Raw genomic sequence first — 26820 nt, 5'->3', positions numbered from 1 at the left:
AATTATTTTTTTTATGAAAAATCATGGGTAATATAGTTATTGATTGTTGGTGATAGTAAACTTGAATGGTGTTATTATGATTTTTTTTTATTCTGATTTTTAATTTGTTGGTTTGCTTTAGTTTAGTCTCTTATTATTTTTGGGTGTCTATATATACTTACGTCTGTTTTTGATTCTTTTATTCTCTTAATTTTTTGTCTTTTCATCTCTCTCACTCCAATTTTTTCTCTGTCATATCTACTGTAGCCTTAATTGAAAAAAAAAAATCATAAACACTTGCCGTTAAACAATTTTCCTTTTGTAAATAATTGAGTAATTGACATATTCACCTTCAGGCAGACAAAGGTTCATTAAAGATCTCTTCAATTTCACCATATTCACTAACCTCTCTAATTTCATCACGTTGAATCATCATCTCTAAAAAACCCTCCAGGCCAATTACCAATTCCTTCGTTGTGAAAATTAGATAAAATTATATACGACAAAAATTATAAAATGAAAACTCTTTATAAAATCATTTTTTGTAAGATGGTTTAACAGCCAATGTTTGTGATTTTTTTCAGTTGGGCTAGAAAATGTTAGAGTGAGAGAGATGATGAGTAAGGGTTTGGGTTTTTTTTTTAGTTTTGAGAATGAAAATTATTAAAATACCCTTAACGGACATAAGGGGCATGATGACTTGACGTCATCCTCACCTTCCTCCGGCTTATCACCGGCAGTCTGCTCAGGTTCCAAACTCAATCTTGGCAACTAAACACGAGGGTTGCGCTCGTTGCGGGACTTAACCCAACACCTTACGGCACGAGCTGACGACAGTCATGCACCACGTCCGCGTTCCCGAAGGCACCCCTCTCTTTCAAGAGGATTCGCGGCATGTTAAGCCCTGGTTAAAAGTTAAAATCCATTTTGTCTACTAAAACCCGATACACTGTTAAAATGTACCAATCGGTTAAAACAGGCGTACGCGCGTTAGCAAACCTATATATATATATATATATATATATATATATATATATATATATATATATATATATATATATATATATATATTAGGAATTTTAAGAAACATTTGAAGAGTTTTGTTTAAATAGGGTTAAAATATCGGAATGTCTGAGGTAAAAAAATTGAGCATGAGTTCTGTGCCTCTTGATGCAAAATAGGATTATACATTGAATTATATTGCTCATGTAAATAGGGATAATGGTTGGTGGTACTTGCAAATAATAACCATAGCTAACCTCACACTTTGGGACTGAAGCATCTGATAGAAAGGGCAATGTGAACCTGCATGCATGAAACACAACTTAAATCACCATCAAATTTGAATCGTTCTCAGAAATAGATTAAGTAAAAGTGTGGCTTCTCACTTAAAAAAACATAGTCAAAAGTAGTTATAACTGGAGAGGGAAGGGAAAGAATAAAGTATTTGTTTGAGCTTTTTTTTCTCAATAATAAAACACAGAAGCCACAGTAGAATAGAATGTAAACGATCGTGATAATTTATATTTTTTTTAAATTAAATAATTTTAAAATTAAAAAAATCAATGAGGGAAAAAACTGATTTTTTTTTAAATTGAAAAACTAATTTGAATAAAAAAATAATTAAATAACCAATTAAAAAACTAAATCACTAATTAAACTTTTTTTTGTAAACTAATAGATATGTTACCTTTTGAAGGGAATTATAAAGTTTATTTGTTAGTAAAACTTGGAAGAAAATGACAAGAGAAGTCATGGATTTAAATTTCTACTAACATTTAAAAAAGAAGATGAAAGAGATTGTTAATTCAACTCCATAAACAAAAACTGACAGCGTAATATAATGATGAATTATTTAGCATTAGGTTTAGATTTTGTCATTTTTTTTCTTATTGTCACCTTACAAAATATGAATAGTATTTATTAAAAAAACATTCTCTAAAAGAATACAAATTTCATCATTCTAAACATTGACTATATTTTTAATCTTAAAAGTATTGTGTGGGCGTCAGATATCTGGGTGGCACGTGTGTTAAAATATGGAATTAGAATGAAAATATTTATTAATCCCTTTCTGTTCAGATTTTAATTCATTTTTTATATTTCAGATAATTCGTTTGAAATTAAATATAATATGATTTAAGAAACACTCTAAAATATCTTAGATTAAATAGAAATATTGATAAAATAGATGGGATAATACTCTTCTGAATTCTTTTATGAAATGAGTTTGGTCTAATTAATTTCCAATCTACTAAAAACACAATTTAAATTTATTTAAGGAGACTTTCTACACTGGACAGTGCCAGAAACTATAATTTCCAGATATAAAATAATCATTAATCTAATTATCGCTTTGAAAGTTTTTCTCATATAAATCAATATATATAATTTCATGAACATAAAAATTAATTAATATTTTTTCAAAATGTTTATAATATGAAGAATTTTATATCCTTCGATGATTTGAAAAGTTTGACGTTTGCTAATTTTCTAGAATGAGAGTGTGTTGTATTGTATGTTTTCATATCAGTACTGGTGCCTTCAAAATGATAAGGTTATGCTAATAAATTATATTCTGAGAGAGGTAATAGCTTCATATTGTTAATTACTCGTAAATTATTCTGTATATTTTAAAATAGTTAATAAAAGTTATTATTTACTAACGTAAACACACACTATCTTGCTATTCTATTTTAATAAATTAAAATTTAATATTTATATTAATTTTAATCGTATATACGTTTAAATAGAATATGTGTATAGTGTGCTATGATTGTTTTTTTACGTATCAACGTATTTTCTTCATTTATTTTTTAATTGGTTGTTATTTTTCACTACGAGTTTTTGTTTTAATTGGAGTTTTGTTTTTGAGATTTTCTTTATTTTATAGAAAAACATTTAACAGAAAATTAATTAGTAGAGTCAATTATAAAATGTAATTAAAAATAAATTATGAAAATTATTTATATATATTATACTTAGAAACTTATTATACCTTGTTATAGATAACATTCTTAATTGAATAAAAAAAAAATCTTAACAATATGAATACATATATTATTGACTCAATTCCATACTTATTTCCAAGTATATGTTTGGCTACATCTTCTTTCCTAATTAAAATATATTTTTAAGAAATGACAAACAAACAAATATTATCTCTTCCCAATCATACTTTTAAAAGAATAAATTTAGATGATCAATATACAGTTAATATACACATAATAGATAAAATGTACTAAGTATTTTTAATTACTAATAATAAAAATCAAAGGAATTATTGTTGACACATATCTTATCTAATACTAGTAAAAAAAAATCAATACGAAAACACAAATTAACTACAACTACCCAGTTGGTATAGTAAAATAAAAGTGTGATGGTAATATTGTAATTAAAGTGAACTACATAACGATGATTCTCATTTTAATAGTTGTTATATTTTAGAAATGGAAAAGTGAAGATGATTCTAGGTGTAACCACAATAGAACATTGAAAAAATACAATGGTTTTGTGTATAACCGTCAAAAAAAAGTTTACTGCAATTATATAATGACGATTTAGTAATTTAACCGTTGTTAAACTCTTCATCAGGGTTCAAAAGGTTTAAATTTTCACTTTCCTTCACTACACATGAACAATTCTTATTTTTCACTTTCCGCCGTCGACGCACAATCTTCTTCTTTGACAAACAGTTCTTCACGTTCAATGTCATTTTTTATACATCTTTAGTTTTTGTTCTTTGTCGGACCACCAACATCGTCGTTCTTTGTTTTTGTCAAGGTGACCCACGTTTTTTGTCAGTCTCATACTGTCACCCACCACCATTGTCATCCTCCCACCTTGGATGTATGAGTATTTTGAATATATGAGGTCAAGTCTTCTCTTCAATGGACGACCTTCCATTGATCATCTTCGAGTTCAATCATCCATGTTAGTCGCGATGTAAATAAATATAACGCAGTTAGATTAAGAGGATTATATTTATTCAGTCTTAAAGTTTGATGTGCTGTATCAAAGTTTGTAACATGAATGAAATTTAATTTTCTATCAAATTTTAGAAATTAAAAACATATTTAATTAATATTAAAAATTGTAAAAACAATCAAATGATCCATATTTGATTCAATAAAATTGAGAATACACCATTTGAATAATATTGAGAAGAACATAAATGAATATTGTGTAAATAAAGATACAATGTAAGTCAGCTTTATCAATATAAAACAAATCAAATATCTCATAAAGGTGAAGTATGTAGGGAAAAAAATAAAAAGAAAGATTACAAAATTAAATAGTAAGAAACAATATATATATATATATATATATATATATATATATATATATAATTTTTTTAGGTTATCTAATAAACTATAAATATATTAATAATTTAAACATGTAAATAATAAGTGTTTCGGTATGAATGTTTTCCGGTGTGTCTTTGTTGCTTCCAAATGTCTGGGAAGCTCGCTTCTCCTCAATTGTTGTCACTCGCGCTCCTTCAGCTCGTAGCGCTCGTCTACTTTCACCAACGGATGGGGAGGTACCTGCGAAGATACTCCGACGCTCAAGTCAGATTTGAGTTATGGAGCCTCAGCTCTCAAGAAAATGATTATATTATCACTGTAGAATATTATCTAGAGTTCATCTGGCCTAAGTGAAAACATACCTGACGTTTGACTCTGTCATCTATTTATAAGTGTTTCATAAGTCAAATAAAAATAACCTTAATTACCTGAAAATCTGGTTAGTTACTCATAAATATCTTAACCGCTTAAAATATCTAATATATTTTATCCAATAAATATCTTACTATACAATAAGTATTGGAAGAGGCACATGGATGAAAAGCGTATCTACATAAACAAATTAAAACAATACTTATACGAACAAGCACTAATGCAGAAAAAGTATACAACTACGGTTATTTTGGCTTGTTGACTATAATTGGCAAACCATTTATAGTATATAATGGCATAGAGAACTATAGGCTAACCATAGCTTATAGTTTGACTATAGGCTTATAAAACCATAGTGCATTCCCATTTTATGATTTAAAAAGTAAAAAACTATGTAAATATAGGTTACGTTTGGTAGTGTGTCATGATCATCTTATCATTTTGTAAAGGTCACATTCAAGCGACTAATACCTCAAGCAATTAAACACTTCAATAAAATGATTAGGTAGACAACTCCAAATCCAAAATCACATTTATGATCACAAGTATACTATTTATTTAACCATGCTATCAGCATATGACAAAGAAGACCATTTATAGGAAATTCAAAGCAGAGAAAACATGAAGTTCACTATTCATATGATGGTATTATCTTCATCTCTCTGAGTTTCTCCACCCAAAATCTGATACTCTTAAAGGTATCAACATGACCAAAAAATCCATATTCTCTACTCTTGTTCATGCTAGATACATGTTGAAACTTAAAACTTAGCACCGGTTCGAGGGCGTCATAGCAGCTTATTTCCTCCAATACGGTATTCTGAAGCTCGAATTTTTCCACAATCTCCTTCCAAACGCTACCCTTATCACGCATCAGCTCTACCAAATCAAACCTTTGCGTTTCGTCAAACGCCACAAACTCCACATCGAAAACTTCACACAGCAACTTCCAGATGCTCTTCCACGTGAAAACGTCGCCGTTTGTGCAATTGAATGCCTCGTTTTTAGCTTCTGGGGAAACCGCAGCCCACACGTGCTGCTGCGCCAACACTCCGGCATCGGTCATGTCACAGAAATGCTCCCACGTGTACTTCGTTCCCGGGTACCGAAACGCCAATCCCACGTGGCGACAAATCGCAGCGTAGGTTGCTAGCGTGAGCAGCGCGTTGTGTGTACTCCTGGACGACGCGCCTATTATAATAGAGGAGCGGTGCACTGAGTACGTCAACGACGGCGTGTAGGATGCAACAAGATCTTCTAGCGCGTAGTAGAAGTTGGGGTAAGGGAGCCGCGCCATGTTTTCGCGAAAGGGCGAGTCGTGGGAGATGAGTTGGGTGGAATGGACCGGATCGAAAATTGGGCCCATGTAGTGTTTGGTGCCTGTTTGGACCGTCACGTGGGCAAGCTTTGAAGAGGCGCAAGATTTGAGGGCGCTGAGAACGTTGAAGAGCATGGTTTTGTTGATTCTTATGTTGACTTCTTCATCTGCACGAATCTGAAAGGTAATCCAGAACAGGTGCGTGACTTCACTCGCAACGGGTGAAAGCTTGGCGCGTGTGTCGGAAGAGTCGACAGCGTCAAAGGTGATGAAGTGGTCGACAGTGGAAGGAGGGAACCAACTGGGCGGGGGCCTGCGAGCGGCGCCGTAAACTTTCCATGGGCCTCCGGGACAGTTGGGCTGCTTGAGGGCTTGGGCTAGACTCAGCCCAGCCATCCCTGTGACACCAGCTACTAGTGCCACAAAAGTTTGGGATTCCATCACAGCTGTTCTCCACACCAGGAACAAATACTTCTGTGTGTTGTGCTGGAACAGTTATCGGTTGAATTTGAAGAACCAGGGTTGCAACATGAATAATGTTTTCTCACTTTTTTTTTTGGAATGTTGTTCCTAAATTTATCCAAAAGTAACAAGTTAGATAAAACCAAATTGGCGGCATTATAATGATTAAAATATGATTAAATTGTGAAAGATTTTGACAGAAATAATGAGATAACCTGGAAAATGTTTTTTTAACCATTTTTTTTATAATTTTTTAAAATTTCTTTTATAACTGTGAAAGTTCGTGACATATATATAATTTATTGTCAAACAAATTGTTAAGGAAAGTTATTAATATAATAGTTAAGATAATTTTGTGTAGGTAACGGTGTCATTGTGCTGAAAGTTGGATAGATGTTTGTTGATAAAGGAAAATGATGTTCTGGAAATGTACCTATTACACTGCTTACAATCCAGTTTTTTAAAAGTATTTTGATTATTAAAAATTAAAGTTTAGTTTTTATATTTGTAAATAAAAACACACAAAAGATAAAATAATTGATGTAAAAATTTATAAATATAACAATTGAAATTATAACAAAAATTTAATTTTTTAAACATCAAACAAACATAATCATAAAATTAACTAAAACAGGAAATTTTAAAAAACAAACTACATGACACATACAGTGTCTAATAACATAACATATGGCAGTGTTTTGTGTCCACCTATTTTATTCAATATTTAATGAATTTAATAACACATAATTATCTAATAAACTTCTATTAAAAATAACTCCAGATTAAAAAACATATTTATAACTCCAATTGAATTATTTTATTCTCTTGGTCAGAAATTAGGTGCACCAAATCAAATCACCATTTAAAAATTTCTCATACCAGATTTTATCCATTTTTCATCAAACTTTAGTGAATTAAGATTTACACAAGTTTTAAAACTCCCAAAGACAAGCTATAAACATTAAGTGTACTCCTACATTAAACCGATTTAGAATTTTACCTATCAAAATTTTACTTATTAAAACTCTCTGTTTAACTAATTTTATAGCTTTTTAAATAAGTATATATATGATATTAGATTAAACATGTCACAAACTATATATTTTTTTTTGAAGTAAATGACTACACAAGTTTTAAATAACTCAAAAACAAACTACAAACATCCAGTTTATCTTTAAAACAACTCCTCTAGAATTTGACTTGTCAAAACCCCGATTTTTAGACAAAAATAAACTATAACTCTATCATTTCATCACATTACAATTCATCAGCAAAAGCCAATTCATTATGACATTATAGTCCCATCAATTCAAGCAACCTATAATCAATGCATTCAACAAACAATCACTGCGTATCCTTTCAACATCAGACAACACACATTCAATAGAATCTGCATAAACAATTTCATATACTAAATTTATAAATTTCAAATCAAACCAAGCATACAACACAATATATTAAATCATTAGCAACATAAAAAATGACCCAAATGTTCCACAAAAGCTAAGACAACTCCATCATCTTAATAAACTCTATAAGCACTTATAACTCGAAAAAAATATAATGAGGATATAGTGTTAGAATCATTGACCAACAAAGACTCTTATAGAAGACTAGACAATGCATGAAAAAACATTATAGCTCGCAATAAAAGGAAACAAGACAGACAAAAGAAAAAGAATAAAAACTAACTTACTCTTTTAGAGAAACTGATCAGGTAGACTTGAATATCTCGTCAGTGTGATAACTCAAGTTGTCTCTAATATTTAAATAGATGAACGCAAGATTGTACAAAAGAAGTCAGAGAATTATAGAAAAATAATTTATAAAGAGATTGTGTGTTTTAAAATAATGAAATTTATGTATAACAAAACTATTTATATTAAAACTATTTAATATTAAAATAATTGAGTCTCGTCAATTTTAAACTATTGTCACCTCTAAAATATCATTTTATGTCAATTTTAAACTATTGTCACCTCTAAAATATTATTTTATAGATTTTTACAACATTTATTACATTCGCCAGATTAAATTTAGGCTTAATTGTTTATTTGATCCGTATGTTAAATGATTTTTTTTTAATTTAGTACACAATTTTGATTTTAAAAGTGAATATATTAGATAGGAAAGTTATAAAAATTGTATAAATTTCTTTCGCTAAATTGACATAAAAATGAGTTAACTCTACACCTATGTGGTTATAAAATCTGATTTTTTTCTTCACTCTCACGTGTTCTTTTTGTAACGTTCATCTTTTTTTTCTTTCTATTTTAATAATTTTCATGTAAAACTATCTTTTTTTCCTTTTCTCTTTCTCTCACCCTAGGTATTCTTTTTCTCTTTCTTGTCGACGGAGAAAGTTCTGGTGGCCGCTGTATTGACCAACGAGGGTTACGGTGATGACCAGCGTCGTCGGAGACGCCTCTAGCGAGGCATAAATTGGCACAGCGGTTGGTTCATTAGAGGCAAAGTTTGCGCGAGAGAAGGAAGGACGAGTGGGTGTTGGACGTCGATGTTAGGGCCTTCAGTATTAGTCGGCGTCGTCATCGGTGATTGGGGGCGGCGGCTCTGGGTGGCAGCAGTCCTTATTAGCGTTGTGGAAGTTGAAGAAACCCTAGGTATCTAAGCTGATTTTGGATGATTGCTGATTTCGTTTTTATTTTATTTTCATGTTTTTGTTTCTTTACTTTTATATTTGTTTGTTATGGTATTTGTTTGATTATTAGATTTTTCCACTGGATGTTTTATTTTTATTTATTGAGCTTAGATTGGCCGTTAGAGCTTTTTTCTTGTTTTTATTTTTATTAATAATATTATTATATTTTTATTATAATAATTATTCTTAATATTATATTATTATTATTCTTAATATTATTATTATTATATTATTATTATTATATTACAGTAAAATGTCTATTCACTTTCTGCTGTTCACCTTTTGCTGAGAAAAAAAATGCCTATTTACTTTCTGCTTTTAATTAATATTGAGAGAAATAAAAAAGAGAAAAAAAGAAGATAGTCGGAATAGCATAGTAAAGAAAAAAAGTGCAGCCACGTCACTCCGGAATTAACGCACTTTTAAAAACTTTGAAATTTAATGTATAAACTGGATACTAAATTGAAAAGACCACTTAACATTACTAAATAAACTACTAAGCCTTAGATTTATGTCTGTATTAAAATAATTTGTATTCCATAGGTTCTTTTATTACTTTGTATAAAAGAAATGTGATTCAAATTTTGATTAACAAAAAAGAACAAATGAATTTTATTTGAAGATAAGATTCTATTTGTAGTATTTTAATTATGGCGAAAAATATACATAAAACGTTGATAACAAAGTTTGAATTTAAAATGCTAAATCGCAAAAAAACAGTAAAAATATGGTAATAAAGTTTGAATTTGAAATTCAAAATTAAAAAAAAATGTAGAGAAATGACATCTTTCTAATACACCATTTTAATATTTTTAAACAACTTTAATATGTCTCTAATCTATTAGAAGAGTTGGTTTTTAAGAAATGAACAAAGCCTGGAAGATGAAGAATTCAAATTTTTTAATTGAAATATGTGAATAATAACAAATAACAATAATAATAAAATTAAAATATGATATAAAACAATAAAAATAATAATTGAACAATGACATAAGTAATAAACTAAAAATAAACTAAATGATAAAATATTGAAAATAATTTAAAAAATAATTTCCACAACAATAACAACAGTGATTATTAAAAAAATTTAAATTATAAATTCTTTAAACCTTTGAAGATATAAAAATAACTAACAATTTAAATTTTAATCTTTTTCTAAAATTAATATTCATATTGCCAAATTTAAAATTTGAAATATATTGAAGTTCAAAATCTCTAAAAAGAAAAAAAAATGGTAACAAAGTTCTATTTCGAATAAAAAATCCAAAAAAAAATGAAGCCTTTTTAATTGACCATTTTAAATTTCGAAACAACTTTCACATGTTTTTAACCTATTAGAATAATTTGTATTTAAGATAAAAACAAAATTTATATGATGAAAAATTCAAAAGATTTAATGAAAATATGTGAATAATGACAAATAATAATAACAAAAATTAAAATATGATATAAAACAGTAAATAAATAATTGAATAATGACATTATTAATAAACTAAAAAAACTAAATAAAAAAATCTTGAAAATAGTACTTCACCATTTAAAATTGTAATACACTTATGTTATTAAAACAATAATTTAAAAATTAAATTCAACAGCAATATTGTTAAAAGGTGAAAACTATAAATTTATTAAACTTTTAAAAATCTAAAAATAACTAATGATTTCAGTATCAACATTTTTCTAAAATTAATGTTCTTATTGCCAAATTTCAAAATTTAAATATATAGTAAAAAAAGTTTGAATTTGAAATTCTAAATCCAAAAAAAAAAACTAGAATAAATATGGTAACAAATTTTGAATTTAAAACTTAAAATAAAAAAATTACAAAAAATGAAACATTTTTAATGGACCCATTTAATGTCTCTAAAGAAACTATCATATATTTTTAACCTATAAGAAGAGTTTTTATTTAAACTGGAAAAAAATCTGAAAGATAAAGAATAAAAAACATTAATGAAAATCTGTAAATAATGAAAAAAAAAACTTAAAGTATGATATAAAACAATAAATAATTAATTAAATAATAACATCATTAGTGAACTAAAAATAAATTAAATAATAAATATTATAAATAATATAAACACTCAAAACTGTAATACATTTATATTAAATTTAATTAACATAAACATGAATATATTATTAAAAGGTGAAAATTATAAAAAAATTTAAACTCTTAAAGATATATAATGATATAATAATAAATGATAATATGTAAGAATAATGCAGTAACATAATATTATTAATATAATAATGATAAAATTTAAAATATTATATAAAAAAATGAATGATTAAATATATACATCATTAATAAAGTAAAAATAAACTAAATAATAAATTACTGAAAATAATACATCATTTAAAATTACATAACACTTATGTCAAATTTATATTAAACGTGAACAGTATTAAGTTAAGGTTTTTATCTTGAATCATATTTATCATTATTATTTAAAATATAATATCTATTTTTAGTTTCTTTATTTACTTTTCTAATTATTATGAAAATTAAATTAAATGGTCTTAAAAATTATTTCATGCATGGGTCAAAATACTTTTCAACATTGAATAATGAAACAAGGGTAAAAGAAAGATAATTTCTTAACCAGTAAATTTCTTAAGAAATATTATCAGTTATGTTCTCTATTACTTTAATATAATTTATTATTAAATGCAAAATTCATCAAATAAATAGAACTTACACTTCTAATTAACATGTCTTATTCAATAATAAAAGTGGATACAATGCGCTCATTTTAGATTATAATAACAAAACAAATTATTATAATTATTAAAATAAAATATATTATTATATTTTAAAAAAAGCATTATAAATAGTTGTAAGATATATAATTCTTATAATTTCACCATAGTTATTTTTTATAGTACATAATTAATTAAATTTAAAAAACTACTAAAAAACTTAAATAGCAAAAGAATAAAATGAGATATGCCAATATAAGACTAAAATTAAAAATAAATCTATAAATAATACAATTAGAACCATCACAACAAGAAAATTTCTAAAGATCAACCAAAAATAATATAAAAAAAAGTCAAAACTTAACTAAAACAAAAAATAAAACACACCTTAAACTTAAATAAGTGATTGTATATTGCTAACACGTGGCAGTTTGGATGATATCTAAACACATTTAAAAATTGAACATCTGATAACATGTAGAAATATTTAAAGTTTATAATAGTTTACCATGTTTTTAAGTATTTGTAACAATTATAAAAGTTGTAGGTTTATGTATATATAATGTAATATTTTAAAAATTATTGAAGTATTTAATGTATAAATTATATGGTCTTGTAATATATGAATGAGAAGAGTAATTGAACACTTCAATAATTGTGCACACAGTGCATACCTCAAGCGACTAATACATCTAGCAATCAAACACTTCAATAAAATGATTATGTAGACTCTAAATCCAAAATCCAACAGAAGGAATACAGAAAGATTTTTGTAAAACATACAGAAAAATGATATTTTGACTCAGATTTTTAGTTTTACAATCTTTTTTATAATTTTATAGGACACTAACAACACATCAGAGACTAATAATATAACAATCAATCACAATGGTAATTTTTATAGCCGACTATTATTCTTTTGGCTTAAAACAAAACATAAACCATGTTCACAATTATACTATTTATTTACCCATGCTATCAGGTGGCAAAGATGACCATTTATAGGAAACTCACAGCAGAGAAAATATGAAGTTCACTGTTGATATGATGGTATGATCTTCATTTCTCTGAGTTTCTCCACCCAAAATCTGATACTCTTGAAGGTATCAACATGCCCAAAAAATCCATATTCTCTACTCTTGTTCATGCTAGATACATGTTGAAACTTAAAACGTAGCACCGCTTGTAGGGCGTCAAAGCAGGTTATTTCCTCCAATACGGTGTTGTGAAGCTCGTATTTCTCCACGATCTCCTTCCAAACGCAACCCTTATCACGCATCAGCTCCACCAAATCAAACCTTTGCGTTTCGTCAAACGCCACAAACTCCACATCGAAAACTTCACACAGCAACTTCCACATACTCTTCCACGTGAAAACGTCGCCGTTTGTGCAATTGAATGCTTCGTTTTTAGCTTCAGGGGAAACCGCAGCCCACACGTGCTGCTGCGCCAACACTCCGGCGTCGGTCATGTCACAGAAATGCTCCCACGTGTACTTCGTCCCCGGGTACCGAAACGCCAATCCCACGTGGCGACAAATCACAGCGTAGGTTGCTAGCGTGAGCAGGGAGTTGTATATACTCCTGGACGACGCTCCTATTATAATAGAGGAGCGGTGCACTGAGTACGTGAGCGATGGCACGAAAGATGCAACGAGATTCTCGAGCGCGTAGTAGAAGTTGGGGTAAGGGAGCCTCGCCATGTTCTCGTGAAACGGTGGGTCGTGGGAGATGAGTTTGGTGGAGAGGAGTGGATCGAAAATTGGGCCCATGTAGTGTTTGGTGCCGGTTTGAACTGTCACATGGGCTAGCTTTGAAGGTGTGCAAGATTTGAGGGCGCTGAGAACGTTGAAGAGCATGGTTTCGTTGATTCTCACGTTGGCTTCTTCATCTACACGAACCTGCAAGCTGATCCAGAATAGGTGGGTGACTTCACTCGCAACCGGTGAAAGCTTGGCGATTGTGTCGGAAGAGTCGACAGCGTCAAAGGTGATGAAGTGGTCGACTGTGGAAGGAGGGAACCAACTGGGCGGGGGCCTGCGAGCGGCGCCGTAAACTTTCCATGGGCCTCCGGGACAGTTGGGCTGCTTGAGGGCTTGGGCTAGACTCAGCCCAGCCATCCCTGTGACACCAGCTACCAGTGCTACAAAAGCTTGGGATTCCATCACTGCTGTTCTCCACACCAGGAACAAATAATTTTGTGTTGTTGTGTTTTGGAACAGTTATCGGTTGAATTTAAAGAACCAGATTGGGTTGCAACATGAATACTGTTTTTTTCTCTTTTTTGGGAATGTTGTTCCTAAGTTTATCCAAAAGTAACAAGTTAGATGGAACAAAATTGGCGTTAACTTGGTTTATTTGCGGTATTATATATGATTAAAAAAAGTATTTTTGACAACAATTTTTATAACATTTTGATAGGTATACATGTTATTTTTTTATTAGTTTCTTATTTATTTATTATATGGTGATGTACTTAATGAAAAAATTATATATATATATATATTGTATTAAAATATTATTAAAAAAATCTATATTAACACTATGATTAACCGTAAAAGATTTTCACATAAATAACGAGATAACTTTTGTGTGTGTGTGAGTGTCATTGAGGCGAAAGTTGGATAGATGTTTGATAAAGGAATATGATGTTCTGGAAAATGTATTTTTTAGGTCACATGAGTGTGTGTATTTCCTTACATTCAACCCTACAAATCCATAGAAAATCCATAGGAAGAAACACATGGGCCACTCCCTCAATTCTCCCCATGAAATAAAACACACACTACGTGCTTATGTTCTTTGGAGGGTTGTTCATGGATTGGCCTTTGTTTTGATTCATCCTTAGAAGTGGCTAAGCATTTATAGCAAAAACTTACCTACTTACCGTTTTAATAGCGACACTTTTGATGCATCTTCAATTGATGGAATGACTCAAATAATTAAGGATGCAATTGTAGAAAACTTATTTATTTTTTTGTCTGGTTATATTTATAATATTGCTCTAATAATATCTAATGCATTTAATAAATATTTTATTTTGTTTTTATGTGTGAAAAACTACTATATTTATCAGGAAGAAATATTTTTGTGTGGTTGTGTGTAACAGCTTTCGGTTGAATTTAAAGAAGGAAATGTTGTAACATGAATAATGTTTTCTATATTCTTTTTTGTTGGAGTGTTTTTTCTAATAAACAATCCTGTAAGATTTGAAATGAAACATGACTCAACAAATAGCAAAAAAATATATATAGGAAAAGTATAATGTTATCCTTTGTCATAACCTTCAATCACAATACTAAAAAATAAAAAGGGGAAAAAAGTTGCATAAGAAGGTTATTAATTGACATTTGGAGCCATTTGATTGAATAAACAGTACTAAAGAAGTCACTATGACAAGAATCCAAAGGTTTGTCGAATGAATCAACTAGAACTAAACCTTATCACTTCCCACTGTTTGGGTATGTCCTACACTCTTGACATGTTTTGTCTTGTGGCACGAGAGAGAGCTCCACACTGTAATATCATGAAATTTGTCGGGTAGCCTCGCTTTGTTTCTAGCCACACGACGAAGCTCACGCAATGTAAAAGTAAGGAAGCTTACCTTGATGATGACCAAGAGGTATAATATTAAAACAATCATGTATGTATTGTATGTACATGTTATATCTTATATTTTTATGTCAATTTAATTATAACTTAATTATACCTTAATCAACAATCATAGATTAATTTGTAATTATCATTTTATCATTTAATTTTTATTCTATAACCGATCAGACATTTGATTAGATGATCAACCACATTCAATTTAAGTATGATCACAATTATACTGTTTATTTACTCATGCTTGGTGGTGTCCCGTCACAGTTTGTTCTCCACACCTGGAAGAAACTGAGAATTTGCGTATTGGTACATTTTTGTTGAATTATATAGGTCATATAATTCACGCAATGACAAATCTAACGGACCACAGATTTAAAGACAAAATATTGGATGTACTGATTGACTTTAACACACTCATCGAAACATTAATATCCATCGTAACGCTGATAATTAGGTTGTAACATAAATCATTGGTACCTAACCCTTTAAAGAGAATGCCCCGTCATTAAAAATTTGATTGGTAGAGAAAACTATAAGAGTTATTGAAGTATTCATCAAATTGCACAATTTTAGAAGGAGTATTTTGTTTTCTTACCGATATTAAATTAAATTTTGAAACTGATATAAAGTTTATCCGAAAAAATTCTCATATAAAGTACCAAAATCAATGTGTTATTAGTTTAAAAATGATACAATTAATTTTTCACAACATTTTTCTCTAGAGTAAAGATAAATGGAAATTTTTAGAGATTATTTCCTTCTTATGGGCAATATTTGATTAAGAGTTTGAGATTAGCATATAGTCATTAACAAGCAGGGGGATGATAAACAATATGTATGAGAATAAGAAATTAATTAGCTTCTAGATTTTGAAAGATATATAAGACCAACATATGGGAAGAAATGCAAATAAATATTGTCTTTTTAGAACTGGTAGTCTAACCTAAATAATGAAACTTAAATATTTTAATGTTAAAAAGTTCAAAGTATAAATAGAGACTTCATAAAACAAATTTAATTTTTGAGTTACACATCTTTTTATAAATTGTTTTTCTCTAAAACTTTTATTTTTTTGTAAGTTTTTCTTGTGCTGGATCATTTGTTTGAAGATCAGAAGATGCTAAAGTGATCATCACGACAAAATCTTCAAATTTATCTAAATAATTATTGCAAAATAGTAAGTTAATTTTTACTTTTTTATCTAGTTTTAATTTTTTTAATGCATGTGAGCAATCTTCCATTACATGTCTTATTATTATTATATGTGTTTTACTATTATATTATCTTGGGATAACTTTAACGGTTTTTGTATGCTTTATGTTTAATTATTTTAGTTTTATTAAATATGTGATTAATTATATAATAGTGTTAAGACTGTTGAAAAAATTAGGATGTTATTATTAATGTTTTTAATTGAATAAATTAATATAATATTATATTTACATGTGAATGTAACGAAGTGGTTAACGGAAGGGAACCAACTGGGCTTCCCGTAAAGTTTCCATGGGCCTCCGGGACAATTGGGCTGCTTCAGGGATTGGGCTAGACTCAGCCCACTGACACCAACTAGCTTGTGGTTCCATTACAACCTCGAAAGCCAGAACAAGTGAGTCGAAGGAACAGAGACAAAATTACTAACTAAATTTCCATGTTGTGTTTATTTGATGATATCTACTTGTTAGTTTTGCAAGATGTCATTTGATGAAGCATTATTTGACACGATGCTCAAAATATTTGCATGCACCAATCCAAGTGCTACCTCTGTATATAGACAGGACCCTGACTCATCCTTTTACCACTATTTTAATTTCTTAGTTTCCATATTCTATTCTATTAAAACTTTTCTACTTTCTGTCCTTTTAAATCAAATTGAATTAAAATTAATTTACTAAAAACTACTAAACTTCATAATAATTATTTATTATAATTTGAGATGTCTAATGATATGAGTAATCAATTATCATTTTATTTTCTAATATTTTAAAAATGCAACTTGTTAATTAAAAAGTTTAATAACAATTTGAATTTAATATTTTTAAAATTTGAAATTTAAACCGAATCAACATAATTAGGAATAGGTTTAATAGTTTCAGATAAATTGGATCCAATTACACCAAAATATAAAAATCTCTTTAAAAACTGCATACTTTTTGTCATTAAATGAAATAAACACCAATTTTATCGCTAATTGCCTTTTATAATTTAATAAAAAACTATTTGATTTTATTATAAAAATAAAAATAATAAAAGCATATATTACAAATTTAAACAAATCATTAGATTCAGTTGACTTAATTCATATTAAATTTACTTAAACTAAATCTTTAACCGTTTGTTTAGATGAGGTAATTCTAAAAAGTAATTCAGTAAATCTAAAATTATTTGAGTAGTTTGGATGAAAATATTAAAAAAATTAAAATTTAAAAAATTTTAGTAAATGAATGAAAATTTCACATCTAGTAATTTTTACAGAGACGCGTAGTACATACACATATAATTTAACTAATATGCTTTTTAAGTTTAATTTTAAAATTTTATATTTTAAAATAAATATTTTGAGATGAAATTTTATTTTAGAAGAAAAATTCAATTGCCTTGTTTAAACAAGAAAATAGAACATAAAATATTTTAATTGTTCTATACTTAAGTAAAACATTTAAAAAAATTAATTGATAAATCAATCTAATTAGTTTAAATTCTAAAGTTGATCCAAATCAATAAGATATTAAACTATTTAATATTTTTAATTATCTTAGATTTGATAAACTTGTTGGATAAAGGTTAAATAAATCTGTTTACTAATACTTACAAATATTTATTACTTATCGATTTAAATTACAGAAAATAAATGTGTCCTATACTATATAACTTAAAATACTAGTTAAATGTATAAACAAATATAAAAGATAAAAGATGTAAAATGTATATATTAATTTCATTTTATGATATGAAAGTATATATTTTGAGTTAGTTTTTAAAAATATAATCCAAACTGCACAAATTACTGGAATGGTGGTTTTTCTTTTATCTCAAGCAAAGGGATCCAATACAACATGCAATAGAGAATTGTGATGTTGTGTTTGTTACCTCATTATGTCTTGTGTAAGGTTGGGACCTAAAAGAGAAGAGTAGTCGAACCTAGTCCTTCTCTCAGTGTTGGAAATTCCCTGTTTAATCTAACGACTTGACTCACACGATACGCTCTTTGATCCTTCCTTCCTTCGTTCTTTGCAAGAGAGAGAGTTTGATTCATCGCCTGCAAGAAGCGTGTGGCACTGGCATTCCTTCCCGGAGAAGATGACCATCGACTTAGATTCCATCGCTCGTAAAATCGACGTTGATAATAGCATTCCCCTCCGCTACTACTATCGGATTGCCGATAACCTCCTCAAGCAGGTGAAACGCTCCTTCTATTTCCGTTCTAAATGCTTTTCGTTCATCCTTCATTACATTAGGGCTTTGCAAGATTATCGTCGCCAGAACTTTCTCCAACCGCAATAGAATCCTTTCGTTTATTTGTTTCTAGAAACTCTCCATCGGCGTTTCGCTACCTACAATTAACGAATTCCTGCGCGGAGGAAACTTCAATCCTCGCGGCACCTCGTGTTTGTGACCGTGTGTCAAATTCTTGCTATTTAGGATCAGTTTAACAGGCTCTCCTTTCTAGCCCTAGTTATCCATCAATGATACATTACTTAATTAAGATGTTTTTATGCGACCGGAACTTGTTCATCTTGTAGCTTGTCTCATCAAACTGTTATAAAATCGATATAAAATTATACAGCAAAAAATGAATAATGACAAATCACGGTGAAATGTGCATGTTAGTGGCAGAGATGGAATTGAGTATGTTGCGTGAGTGCTTGTGCTTTGTTTGGTGCCCTAGTACACAATATCGAAACTGTTTAGGAATACCTGTGGTTTGCTAACTTCATTATGCTAACCTGCAATAGAACTAGTTCTGAGTTTTGTGTGGAAGTAGAGCAGTTTGAACTTTGTTGTATATACGTTGCTACTGTTGTGATTAATGAATTTTGTTCTGTCCACAGGCAAGTATCTACAGGGAGGAGAATAACGTAGTTGACTTGTACATTATACTCGTTAGATTTTTAAGGTAAAATATGGAAGTTTCTTGGATTCTCATTACGGTGGACTTGTTAGATTGCAGTTAATTTGAGTTAACATTTTCATTTTTTCCCTCACTGTTCCAATTTTTGATAATCTTTTTTCAAGTTTGGTTTCTGAAACTATACCGTATCATCGAGATTATCATGCTTCGCTGCCCAATGAAAGAGCAGCTTATAAGAAGGTGAGAAATTGCCATGCCACATTTTACGGTATATGTGTGGGTGTTTGTTTTAGTTTTTTATTCCTATATTTGATTTTGGTCTTGTTATCCTTGTCTATCATTTTTCCACTACAGAGATCACGACCTGTATTGGATGAGCTTGAATCTTTGAAGCCCGAGTTTAAACGCCGGGTGGAAAAATTAAAAGACTTGCCTGTAAAAGCTTCATTGCCCAAGGAAAATGGCTACAATAAGGCTTTACAGAGTTCTGTAAATTCATCTTTGGAGTGGCCGGTTGTCAATAAAAGTAATAACTTGAGTGTGGATTTTAAACAGGTGAGGACTCATGATATTTTAGTATAAATATCAGGATACTGAAAATTCTCAATCTATTTGATCTTTGCCATGGTATCTCAACTAGTTTCAACACCAAATGCTTTAAAAATTGTGTTAGAATTTTCTTATTGATTACTTGTCCCATTTTTTTTTTGCGTTAATGTGCTTGAATTCTGTTCAGATTGTTTATTGTTGTGAATTCTTTTTTCCCAACATATCTGCAGCCTTCTGGTTTCGGTTCACACTCTTCATGGAATTATAATAGTATGTCATCATCAGATTCCATGCCTATTGATAAGCAGTTTCAGAAACTGTAAGTTTTTCTACCTATTCATATTCTACTATTTTGGCATATCTACAATTTACACTTGGTTTACTAATAGGATCAAATTAATTTTATGAGTGAATGCTTTTGGGTTTTGGTCACTCTGGTACATGGCTATGAAAATTTTGAATTGAGATTGCCCCCTTTTTTTTTTTTTTGCTTCCATTTTTGTCTGCAATTATTTTTGCTTTTGTGCATTTATTCGTATAACTGGGTTTAATATTGTGGGCTAAATAGCAGACACTCCTTCCTATCTGCCTCTCCCCATTCCCACCAAGCTTCTATTTTTGTCTGCAATTGATTTTTCTTTTGTGCATTTATGTAGAATTTTATAAATGGATGTAATATTATGGGCTTAATAGCTGACACTCCTTCCTGTCTACTTCTCCCCATTCCCACACAAAAGGTAAAGAATAAGCATGCAAGATAATGAATAAGAGTGTTTTGTTTTAACAATTTTTTCATGTTATAGGTTGGCAGAAGATATTATGTTTACTGCTTCCATATCTGACTGGATCAAATTCTAATGATTTATTCGTATGTTCTGATTGGTTAAAGGCTATTTCAATTACTTGTGCGATTTTCATTCAGCACATTTTAGTATGTAGCACACTTCTGTTTTTCAGTGGGATATACGTTTCTTGTTATCCTTGTGGTTTGAGGAGCTTCTTGAACATTTTCACGATATTTCAAAAGAAAAGAAGGTTGCAACATTGAAATAAGAATTGTGATTATTATTCTTTTGATGGCGCAGATCTCTTAGTCTACCTGCTCCAAATAAGGAGACTTTGTCCAGACACTCATTTTTAGGACCAAATGGCCTTCGGGGCCAATGGCTTGGACCTAGTGCAGAAATAAAGGTACAATTGAAGCATGAATTTCTTGTGCTATCTTAACGTGGATTATCTCTCTCATATTTGTTGAAATATAGGGTTTTAGATATAGAGGGCGCAAACAACAGAATAGATATTGAATATTCTGTAAGATGTGATGCTATGTATTACAAAGCATATCTGTTATAAGTCTAATCCTTATTTATACTATTACAGGATTCAGTGCTAATTAAATGAGGAAATAAATCATGATATATAAGTAAACATTGGGAATCATGAGATAATCTAAGATACAGTAAAGATACTATGATATAATTTTCATATATTCTGTCAGTATTGATGTTGGACATTGTGCAGGTTCAATATCCAAGCAGTGATCTCGCACACATGATTGATTCAAGGTTTGACATTCGTATCCTAATTTGAAATCGAGTTCCATGTCCTTTCTATGTTTCATGTTCGTGAAATTTTGCTGTTCAAATTGCATAATTTTCATGTTTTTACTATTTATTATTTGTGCTTTTGTAGTCAATCTCAGTCAATTATAGTTAAAATTATTCTTTTAAAACTCTCTTTTTTTAATATGTTTCTCATTGTGAGTTTTTAATGGCATCTGACTGTGAAAAATGCTGAAATTTGAATGCCAAATATTGTTCTCAGGCGTGCTGTGTTTAGTTTTGTAACTAAAATATAAAAAATCCCACACACTTACGTTTTTTGTTGTTCACACTGATAGCCTGAATCCAACTGGGCTGTATGACATTGTGGCAATTAAAGATGTCGATCAAGGACCAGCTACATCCACCATGGACGCAGTTCTCTCCTTGGATGATGGAAGATGGTTGCATCCTTCTGTTGAGTCTGGTTCTTCTGTCGTAACAGAATCAAGGGAAGACCCCTTACAATCGCTCAACATCAAGCAACCTTTGCCACCTCCTGTTCTTGCACAGGTGCACCCAGAATGTGCCCATATTCCTCCTTCAAAAGTTGCAGATCCAAGACCGGGACCTGCTAAATCTTCTCATGATTCTGAACTTGGTCCAACAACATATCAACACCTACATATTGTAAGCCTGTTTTAGTTTTGTAGTTGAAGTGTGTGACTTATATCTAGGATTTTGTTGGTCATTTATTATGACTTCGTATTTGTGAGCTTTGATTCTTCTAGTTCTTATACCCTGTGAAATTTATAATACCTCCACTCTATGTTGCAGCCTGTCAAAATGATGGAAGATTTTTTGAGATTAGCTTCACAGAACACACGGAAGAACTTAGAGACGTGTGGTGTTCTTGCAGGGTCCTTGGTAAGAGATATTGTTATTCTGTGTGCTTCCAAGTTTCAGAAAATCTCTTCGATGATGATTTTAACAGTTTTTGTACTTGCAATTTGAATGTCTCTAGAAAAACAGGGTATTTCATATCACGACACTTATAATCCCAAAGCAGGAATCGACCTCAGACTCGGTAAGTTAATGTTATGTTTTTCTTTTTTTTAATTTATTTTACAGGCTATTAAACTCCATCCATTGTAATTCCATGGTTAAAAAGCTTCACTTTTCGCATTTATCTTCAACTATATCCTGACAGACAAAATATAAAGTTAATATTGCTGTGAGGTTGTTGCACACAGATATGGTGATTTGTGAATCCTGCATGATTGGTAATTATTTGTATGAGATAATTTCGTAACATTTGAGTTGAAAAGCTGCTTCAACCTCCAATGTTACTGTAAATTAGAATTATTAGCCCTTATTTAAACAACAAACAACCAGTTATTTTGTCAATTTTAGTGAGTTACCTTGGACTTTTAATGATTGTGATAGAGATCCCTTGGTGCTGCTGAGTTGTACGTGAAGAATGATAGGAAGAAAGTCTGGTTATTGTATGGGGTGGATGGGAAATACTAAAACTAATAACCTGCATATCATAGCAGACTGCCTATATAGCAGGAAAAAGGATGAGAAGGGTATATGGTTGGTTGAGTTGGGCTAAATGCAATCTTGAGAATCACTTTAAGATTTCTAGTGTATTGTTATATGCGGCACATTATCAAGTATTCATTCTATTTAGTAGATACAAAGAACTGTTATTTTCACAGTTATCGAAGTTTTTCTTCTACTGTCTGATTTTTATTCAGCAATGGTGCATCTAATTGAATTTTAATATCCAGTGTTCAACTTTGAACGAAGAAGAAATATTTGAAGTTCAAGACAGCTTATCACTCTTTCCTTTAGGTTGGATACATGTAAGTGCCCCATTACTCTCGGCTGTTGCTTATTCATTCTTTTAGTTATATCCATGCGTAAATATTATTCTACCCTGGATGGTGAAAGCAAAAAAACTTGATGTGAAGCATTGACTTTTCTGATTTTGTATCTCCAGAATTCAAGGCTTCTGATTTCACTTAAAAGTAGTTGCCAAAGAATTTTTTGTTGCTGTCATGCTTAGAGTAGTAAGGATAAGAATTATTCATCAATTTTGATAGAGACTTGGAATTAAATTGGTTACACTAAAATAATTAAGTAATTTACTTTATTCAGTAATTTCAATATGATTAATATTACACAGATGACAAAAAAGTCCTGAATTTTGGCAGTTTGTGGGGGGTTATTTGATAAAATAAAGTGGTGGGAGTAGGGACCTCGTGCAAGAGTTAGCAGGCATGCCAATTGCTAAATCATTTGGTGATCGCTTCTGGCAAAATAATTCTGCCCGTTACATTTTTGCTTTAAATTTTGCTTTGAGGAAAGCAGAAAAACATAATGCACTTGGTGCCGCAGATGAGTAGTGGTAAGAATTAAAGGATGAAATTCATCCTTTTCATTCTCTTTACCTGCTGGGACTTTGGTTGATGTAAGATATTTAATAGGAAAATGAATAAATAGTCAAAACTATATCTTACTATTTGGTTCTTGGCAAAGATTTTTCTCTTTTTTGTTGTAGTTGCTACACCCTCTCAAATCTTTTATCTTTATTCTAAAGATGACCTTAAGCTATTAACTGATGTTTTGATGAGTGCGTCAATAATATTAATATGATTGAAGATAGCAAGCCTTCTAATTTCAAGCAGACTATATTAGTGTCCTTCTGTAGCTCTTACCTTCTGTTTTTCTTTAACCCACTTTAAGTTCGCAAGTTTTAAGTTTCAGTATTTATTTTATTTTTTTCGACTTTTCAGACACATCCATCACAAACTTGTTTCATGTCTTCAGTGGATCTACACACTCATTACTCATACCAGGTAATAGATGCCACTGTAATTTCAATTTCCTGGTTTTTCACATATTAAGCTGGTAAAGCAGTTGTTATATAGCCTTCTATGTTTGACTGTGGGGCTTAGACAAGAAACGGTGGCCGTAATGCTAGATAGTTGATTTCTTGTTATGGTGATGTTTGTGTAATTTTTAAAAGATGCAAGAGATTTGATGATGTCATGCTCTTTAACCTAATTTGCATGAGAATTTAGGGTATAATGTATGAAGGAAAACGGCCTAATAACTTGGATTATGTTAGTAAAGCGACTGGAGTACAAGCTTTATTTTCTCAATTTAATAGAAGAATTTGGAACAATCAGCAAGTGTACATATATTTCCTTCTAATTGTACCTAGCTGTATATTTGTGGCTTCGTTTCAGATCATGTTACCAGAGGCAATTGCTATTGTCATGGCCCCTACAGATACTACTAGGTAAGTTTTACTAGCAATTGTGTATTTTTCTCATTATCTTTGCAGGCAATTGTGTATTTTGTCATTATCATTGCCAGATTAAGCAAGGAAATATATACATAACCCTGATCAGATTCGGAGTGTTGACCGTTATTTTGCATAACTTTTTTCCAAAGAACATGTCAGACACTTTAAATCCAATCACAAGATCTTAGATTGGAATAGGGAATGATTTATTTCTTTTTCTAGTGATTGATGGAGTAAAGATCAAAAGAATATGCATGAATTTAATGAGTGATTTCTTTTTCTTATCCAATTTACTCAACCCATGTTGTGTGTTGCTTGTCAAGGGCTTTTAATTCATAGATCATCAATGATGTGCACTTTTATTGGTCTAACCATTGCAGTATAAAAACGATAGAGTTATTAGATGAATCCACGGAATATATATGTTAAAAAGTTGTAGGTATAATTATCTCATAGGTTGCTACTACCTAAGTTTTCCCCTACCCCAAGTCCCAGTCTTGTAGTTGAACCAATTGCCTTTAATTCTACTGTTTTTTGATAAATATTTGCCTTCATTCTGTCTTTTAGGAAGTTTTCATTTCGTAATAAAATGTCTTTGGCATGTAGAGACTAACTGATACCTGCGTATTGATATTTTGGTTCTATAAGCTCTACCTTAGAAACTATTTGAAGTTTGTCTATCTGCAGGGGTTTGCCTTTGATATGGAAATGAGAAGTCTAATGCTCTATTTCAATATGGACATAATATTATAAGCTAGTTTATTTGAGAAGAGATGATTTTGATTTTGATTTATTTGACTTTGCCACTAATCAGAACTATACATTTATTTTGGCACTGCAGTCCACATGGCATATTTCATCTATCTGATCCAGGTGGTGTTTCTGTAATTCGTAACTGTCAACAACGTGGATTTCATCCCCACGAAGAGCCTTCGGATGGAAGTCCAATATATGAGCACTGCTCTCATGTCTATATGAACGCTAACTTGAGGTTCGATGTTGTTGACCTTCGAGAGCGATGATTGATTGAGAGTGATGAATGTCTGTAGACAGGTTACAAGAATGGTGATTTACTGCATCTTCTCTATCAGATCGCAATGGTATAGGTGGATTCTTTTGTATTTATGAATTGAGAAGAAAATTATTAATCGCCAATCCCTCCATTTTGTATTATATCTGTGAACTTGTGTATATGTTACTTTATACCAGGTGAAGGAAATTAGAAATGTAACTAAATTACTTAACATTTCTCATAGTCTTGAATACAAAACATATACAATAGTTGTTGGCGCTTTCACTTTGGTACTACCATTAAAAATAGAACATTAAATCGTAATTTATGTTTTAAACTTCATATTTAATTATAAATTTCACAATATTATTTCATTTTAGTAAAAATTGAGGTGAGGTTTTTTATTTAATTTACATTCTGCATAATTTTCACTTTCTTCAAATTTAACTCAATAAAGGAAAGGGGTATTCTTTGATTTTAGGTTAAATAGTTGGTTTAACAATTGTTATGTTTTGTTTATAATATAATAAGAAATGAAAAATTACAGTTCTATATTAATTTTATCTAAATTTTGTTAACGGGTAATGGAACACATATTTGATGTTCATTAATTATTATGTGTTTATTTGATAAAAAAGCTATTGTTAATATGCAATTATCTATCCGTAGAATAAGTTTTTCTTTTTGTTTCGTAATTGTTTTTTCAATGCTAATATATATTGACATTTTCACTTGAATAATTTCTAAATATCAAACATATCTTCAATTATATTAATTAGTAATGATAAAATTTAAACAAATTTAATATAATTAAAATTATTGTAATAAGATTGAAATTTATTTAATTTAATTTAAAATAAAATGTGTAAATATTTATTATTATATCTATTTTAATTTTAATTAAATCACTTTTTAAATTAATTATTTG

The 26820-nt window shown here is 30.0% G+C and overlaps 3 protein-coding genes across 3 annotated transcripts; 1 reads left to right on the top strand and 2 right to left on the bottom strand.

Moving 5' to 3' along the window:
• Positions 1–5162: 5162 nt before the first annotated feature.
• LOC108338368 (3-oxo-Delta(4,5)-steroid 5-beta-reductase) lies at positions 5163–6589 on the bottom strand. Its single transcript, XM_017575207.2, has one exon. It carries the CDS (start codon positions 6418–6420, stop codon positions 5293–5295), a length of 1128 nt encoding a protein of 375 aa, XP_017430696.1. The 5' UTR covers positions 6421–6589; the 3' UTR covers positions 5163–5292.
• A 5850-nt stretch (positions 6590–12439) lies between these two features.
• LOC108339724 (3-oxo-Delta(4,5)-steroid 5-beta-reductase) lies at positions 12440–14013 on the bottom strand. The gene has a single exon (XM_017576926.2). The coding sequence runs from the start codon at positions 13962–13964 to the stop codon at positions 12834–12836; it is 1131 nt and encodes a 376-aa protein (XP_017432415.1). The 5' UTR covers positions 13965–14013; the 3' UTR covers positions 12440–12833.
• A 4451-nt stretch (positions 14014–18464) lies between these two features.
• On the top strand, positions 18465–26177 carry LOC108322257 (AMSH-like ubiquitin thioesterase 3). The gene is made up of 14 exons (XM_017554283.2): positions 18465–18801; positions 19455–19519; positions 19639–19714; positions 19829–20029; positions 20254–20342; positions 21109–21214; positions 21545–21588; positions 21924–22254; positions 22402–22491; positions 22589–22651; positions 23358–23432; positions 24366–24428; positions 24822–24874; positions 25722–26177. Exons 1-14 carry the CDS (start codon positions 18703–18705, stop codon positions 25900–25902), a joined length of 1536 nt encoding a protein of 511 aa, XP_017409772.1. The 5' UTR covers positions 18465–18702; the 3' UTR covers positions 25903–26177.
• Positions 26178–26820: the final 643 nt, after the last annotated feature.

The sequence above is a fragment of the Vigna angularis genome, chromosome 1 (genome assembly GCF_016808095.1).
Source record: "Vigna angularis cultivar LongXiaoDou No.4 chromosome 1, ASM1680809v1, whole genome shotgun sequence".
NCBI classification, from domain to species: Eukaryota; Viridiplantae; Streptophyta; class Magnoliopsida; order Fabales; family Fabaceae; genus Vigna; species Vigna angularis.
Note: the sequence above shows the minus strand (reverse complement) of the source record. Positions and strands in the feature narration are given on the sequence as shown.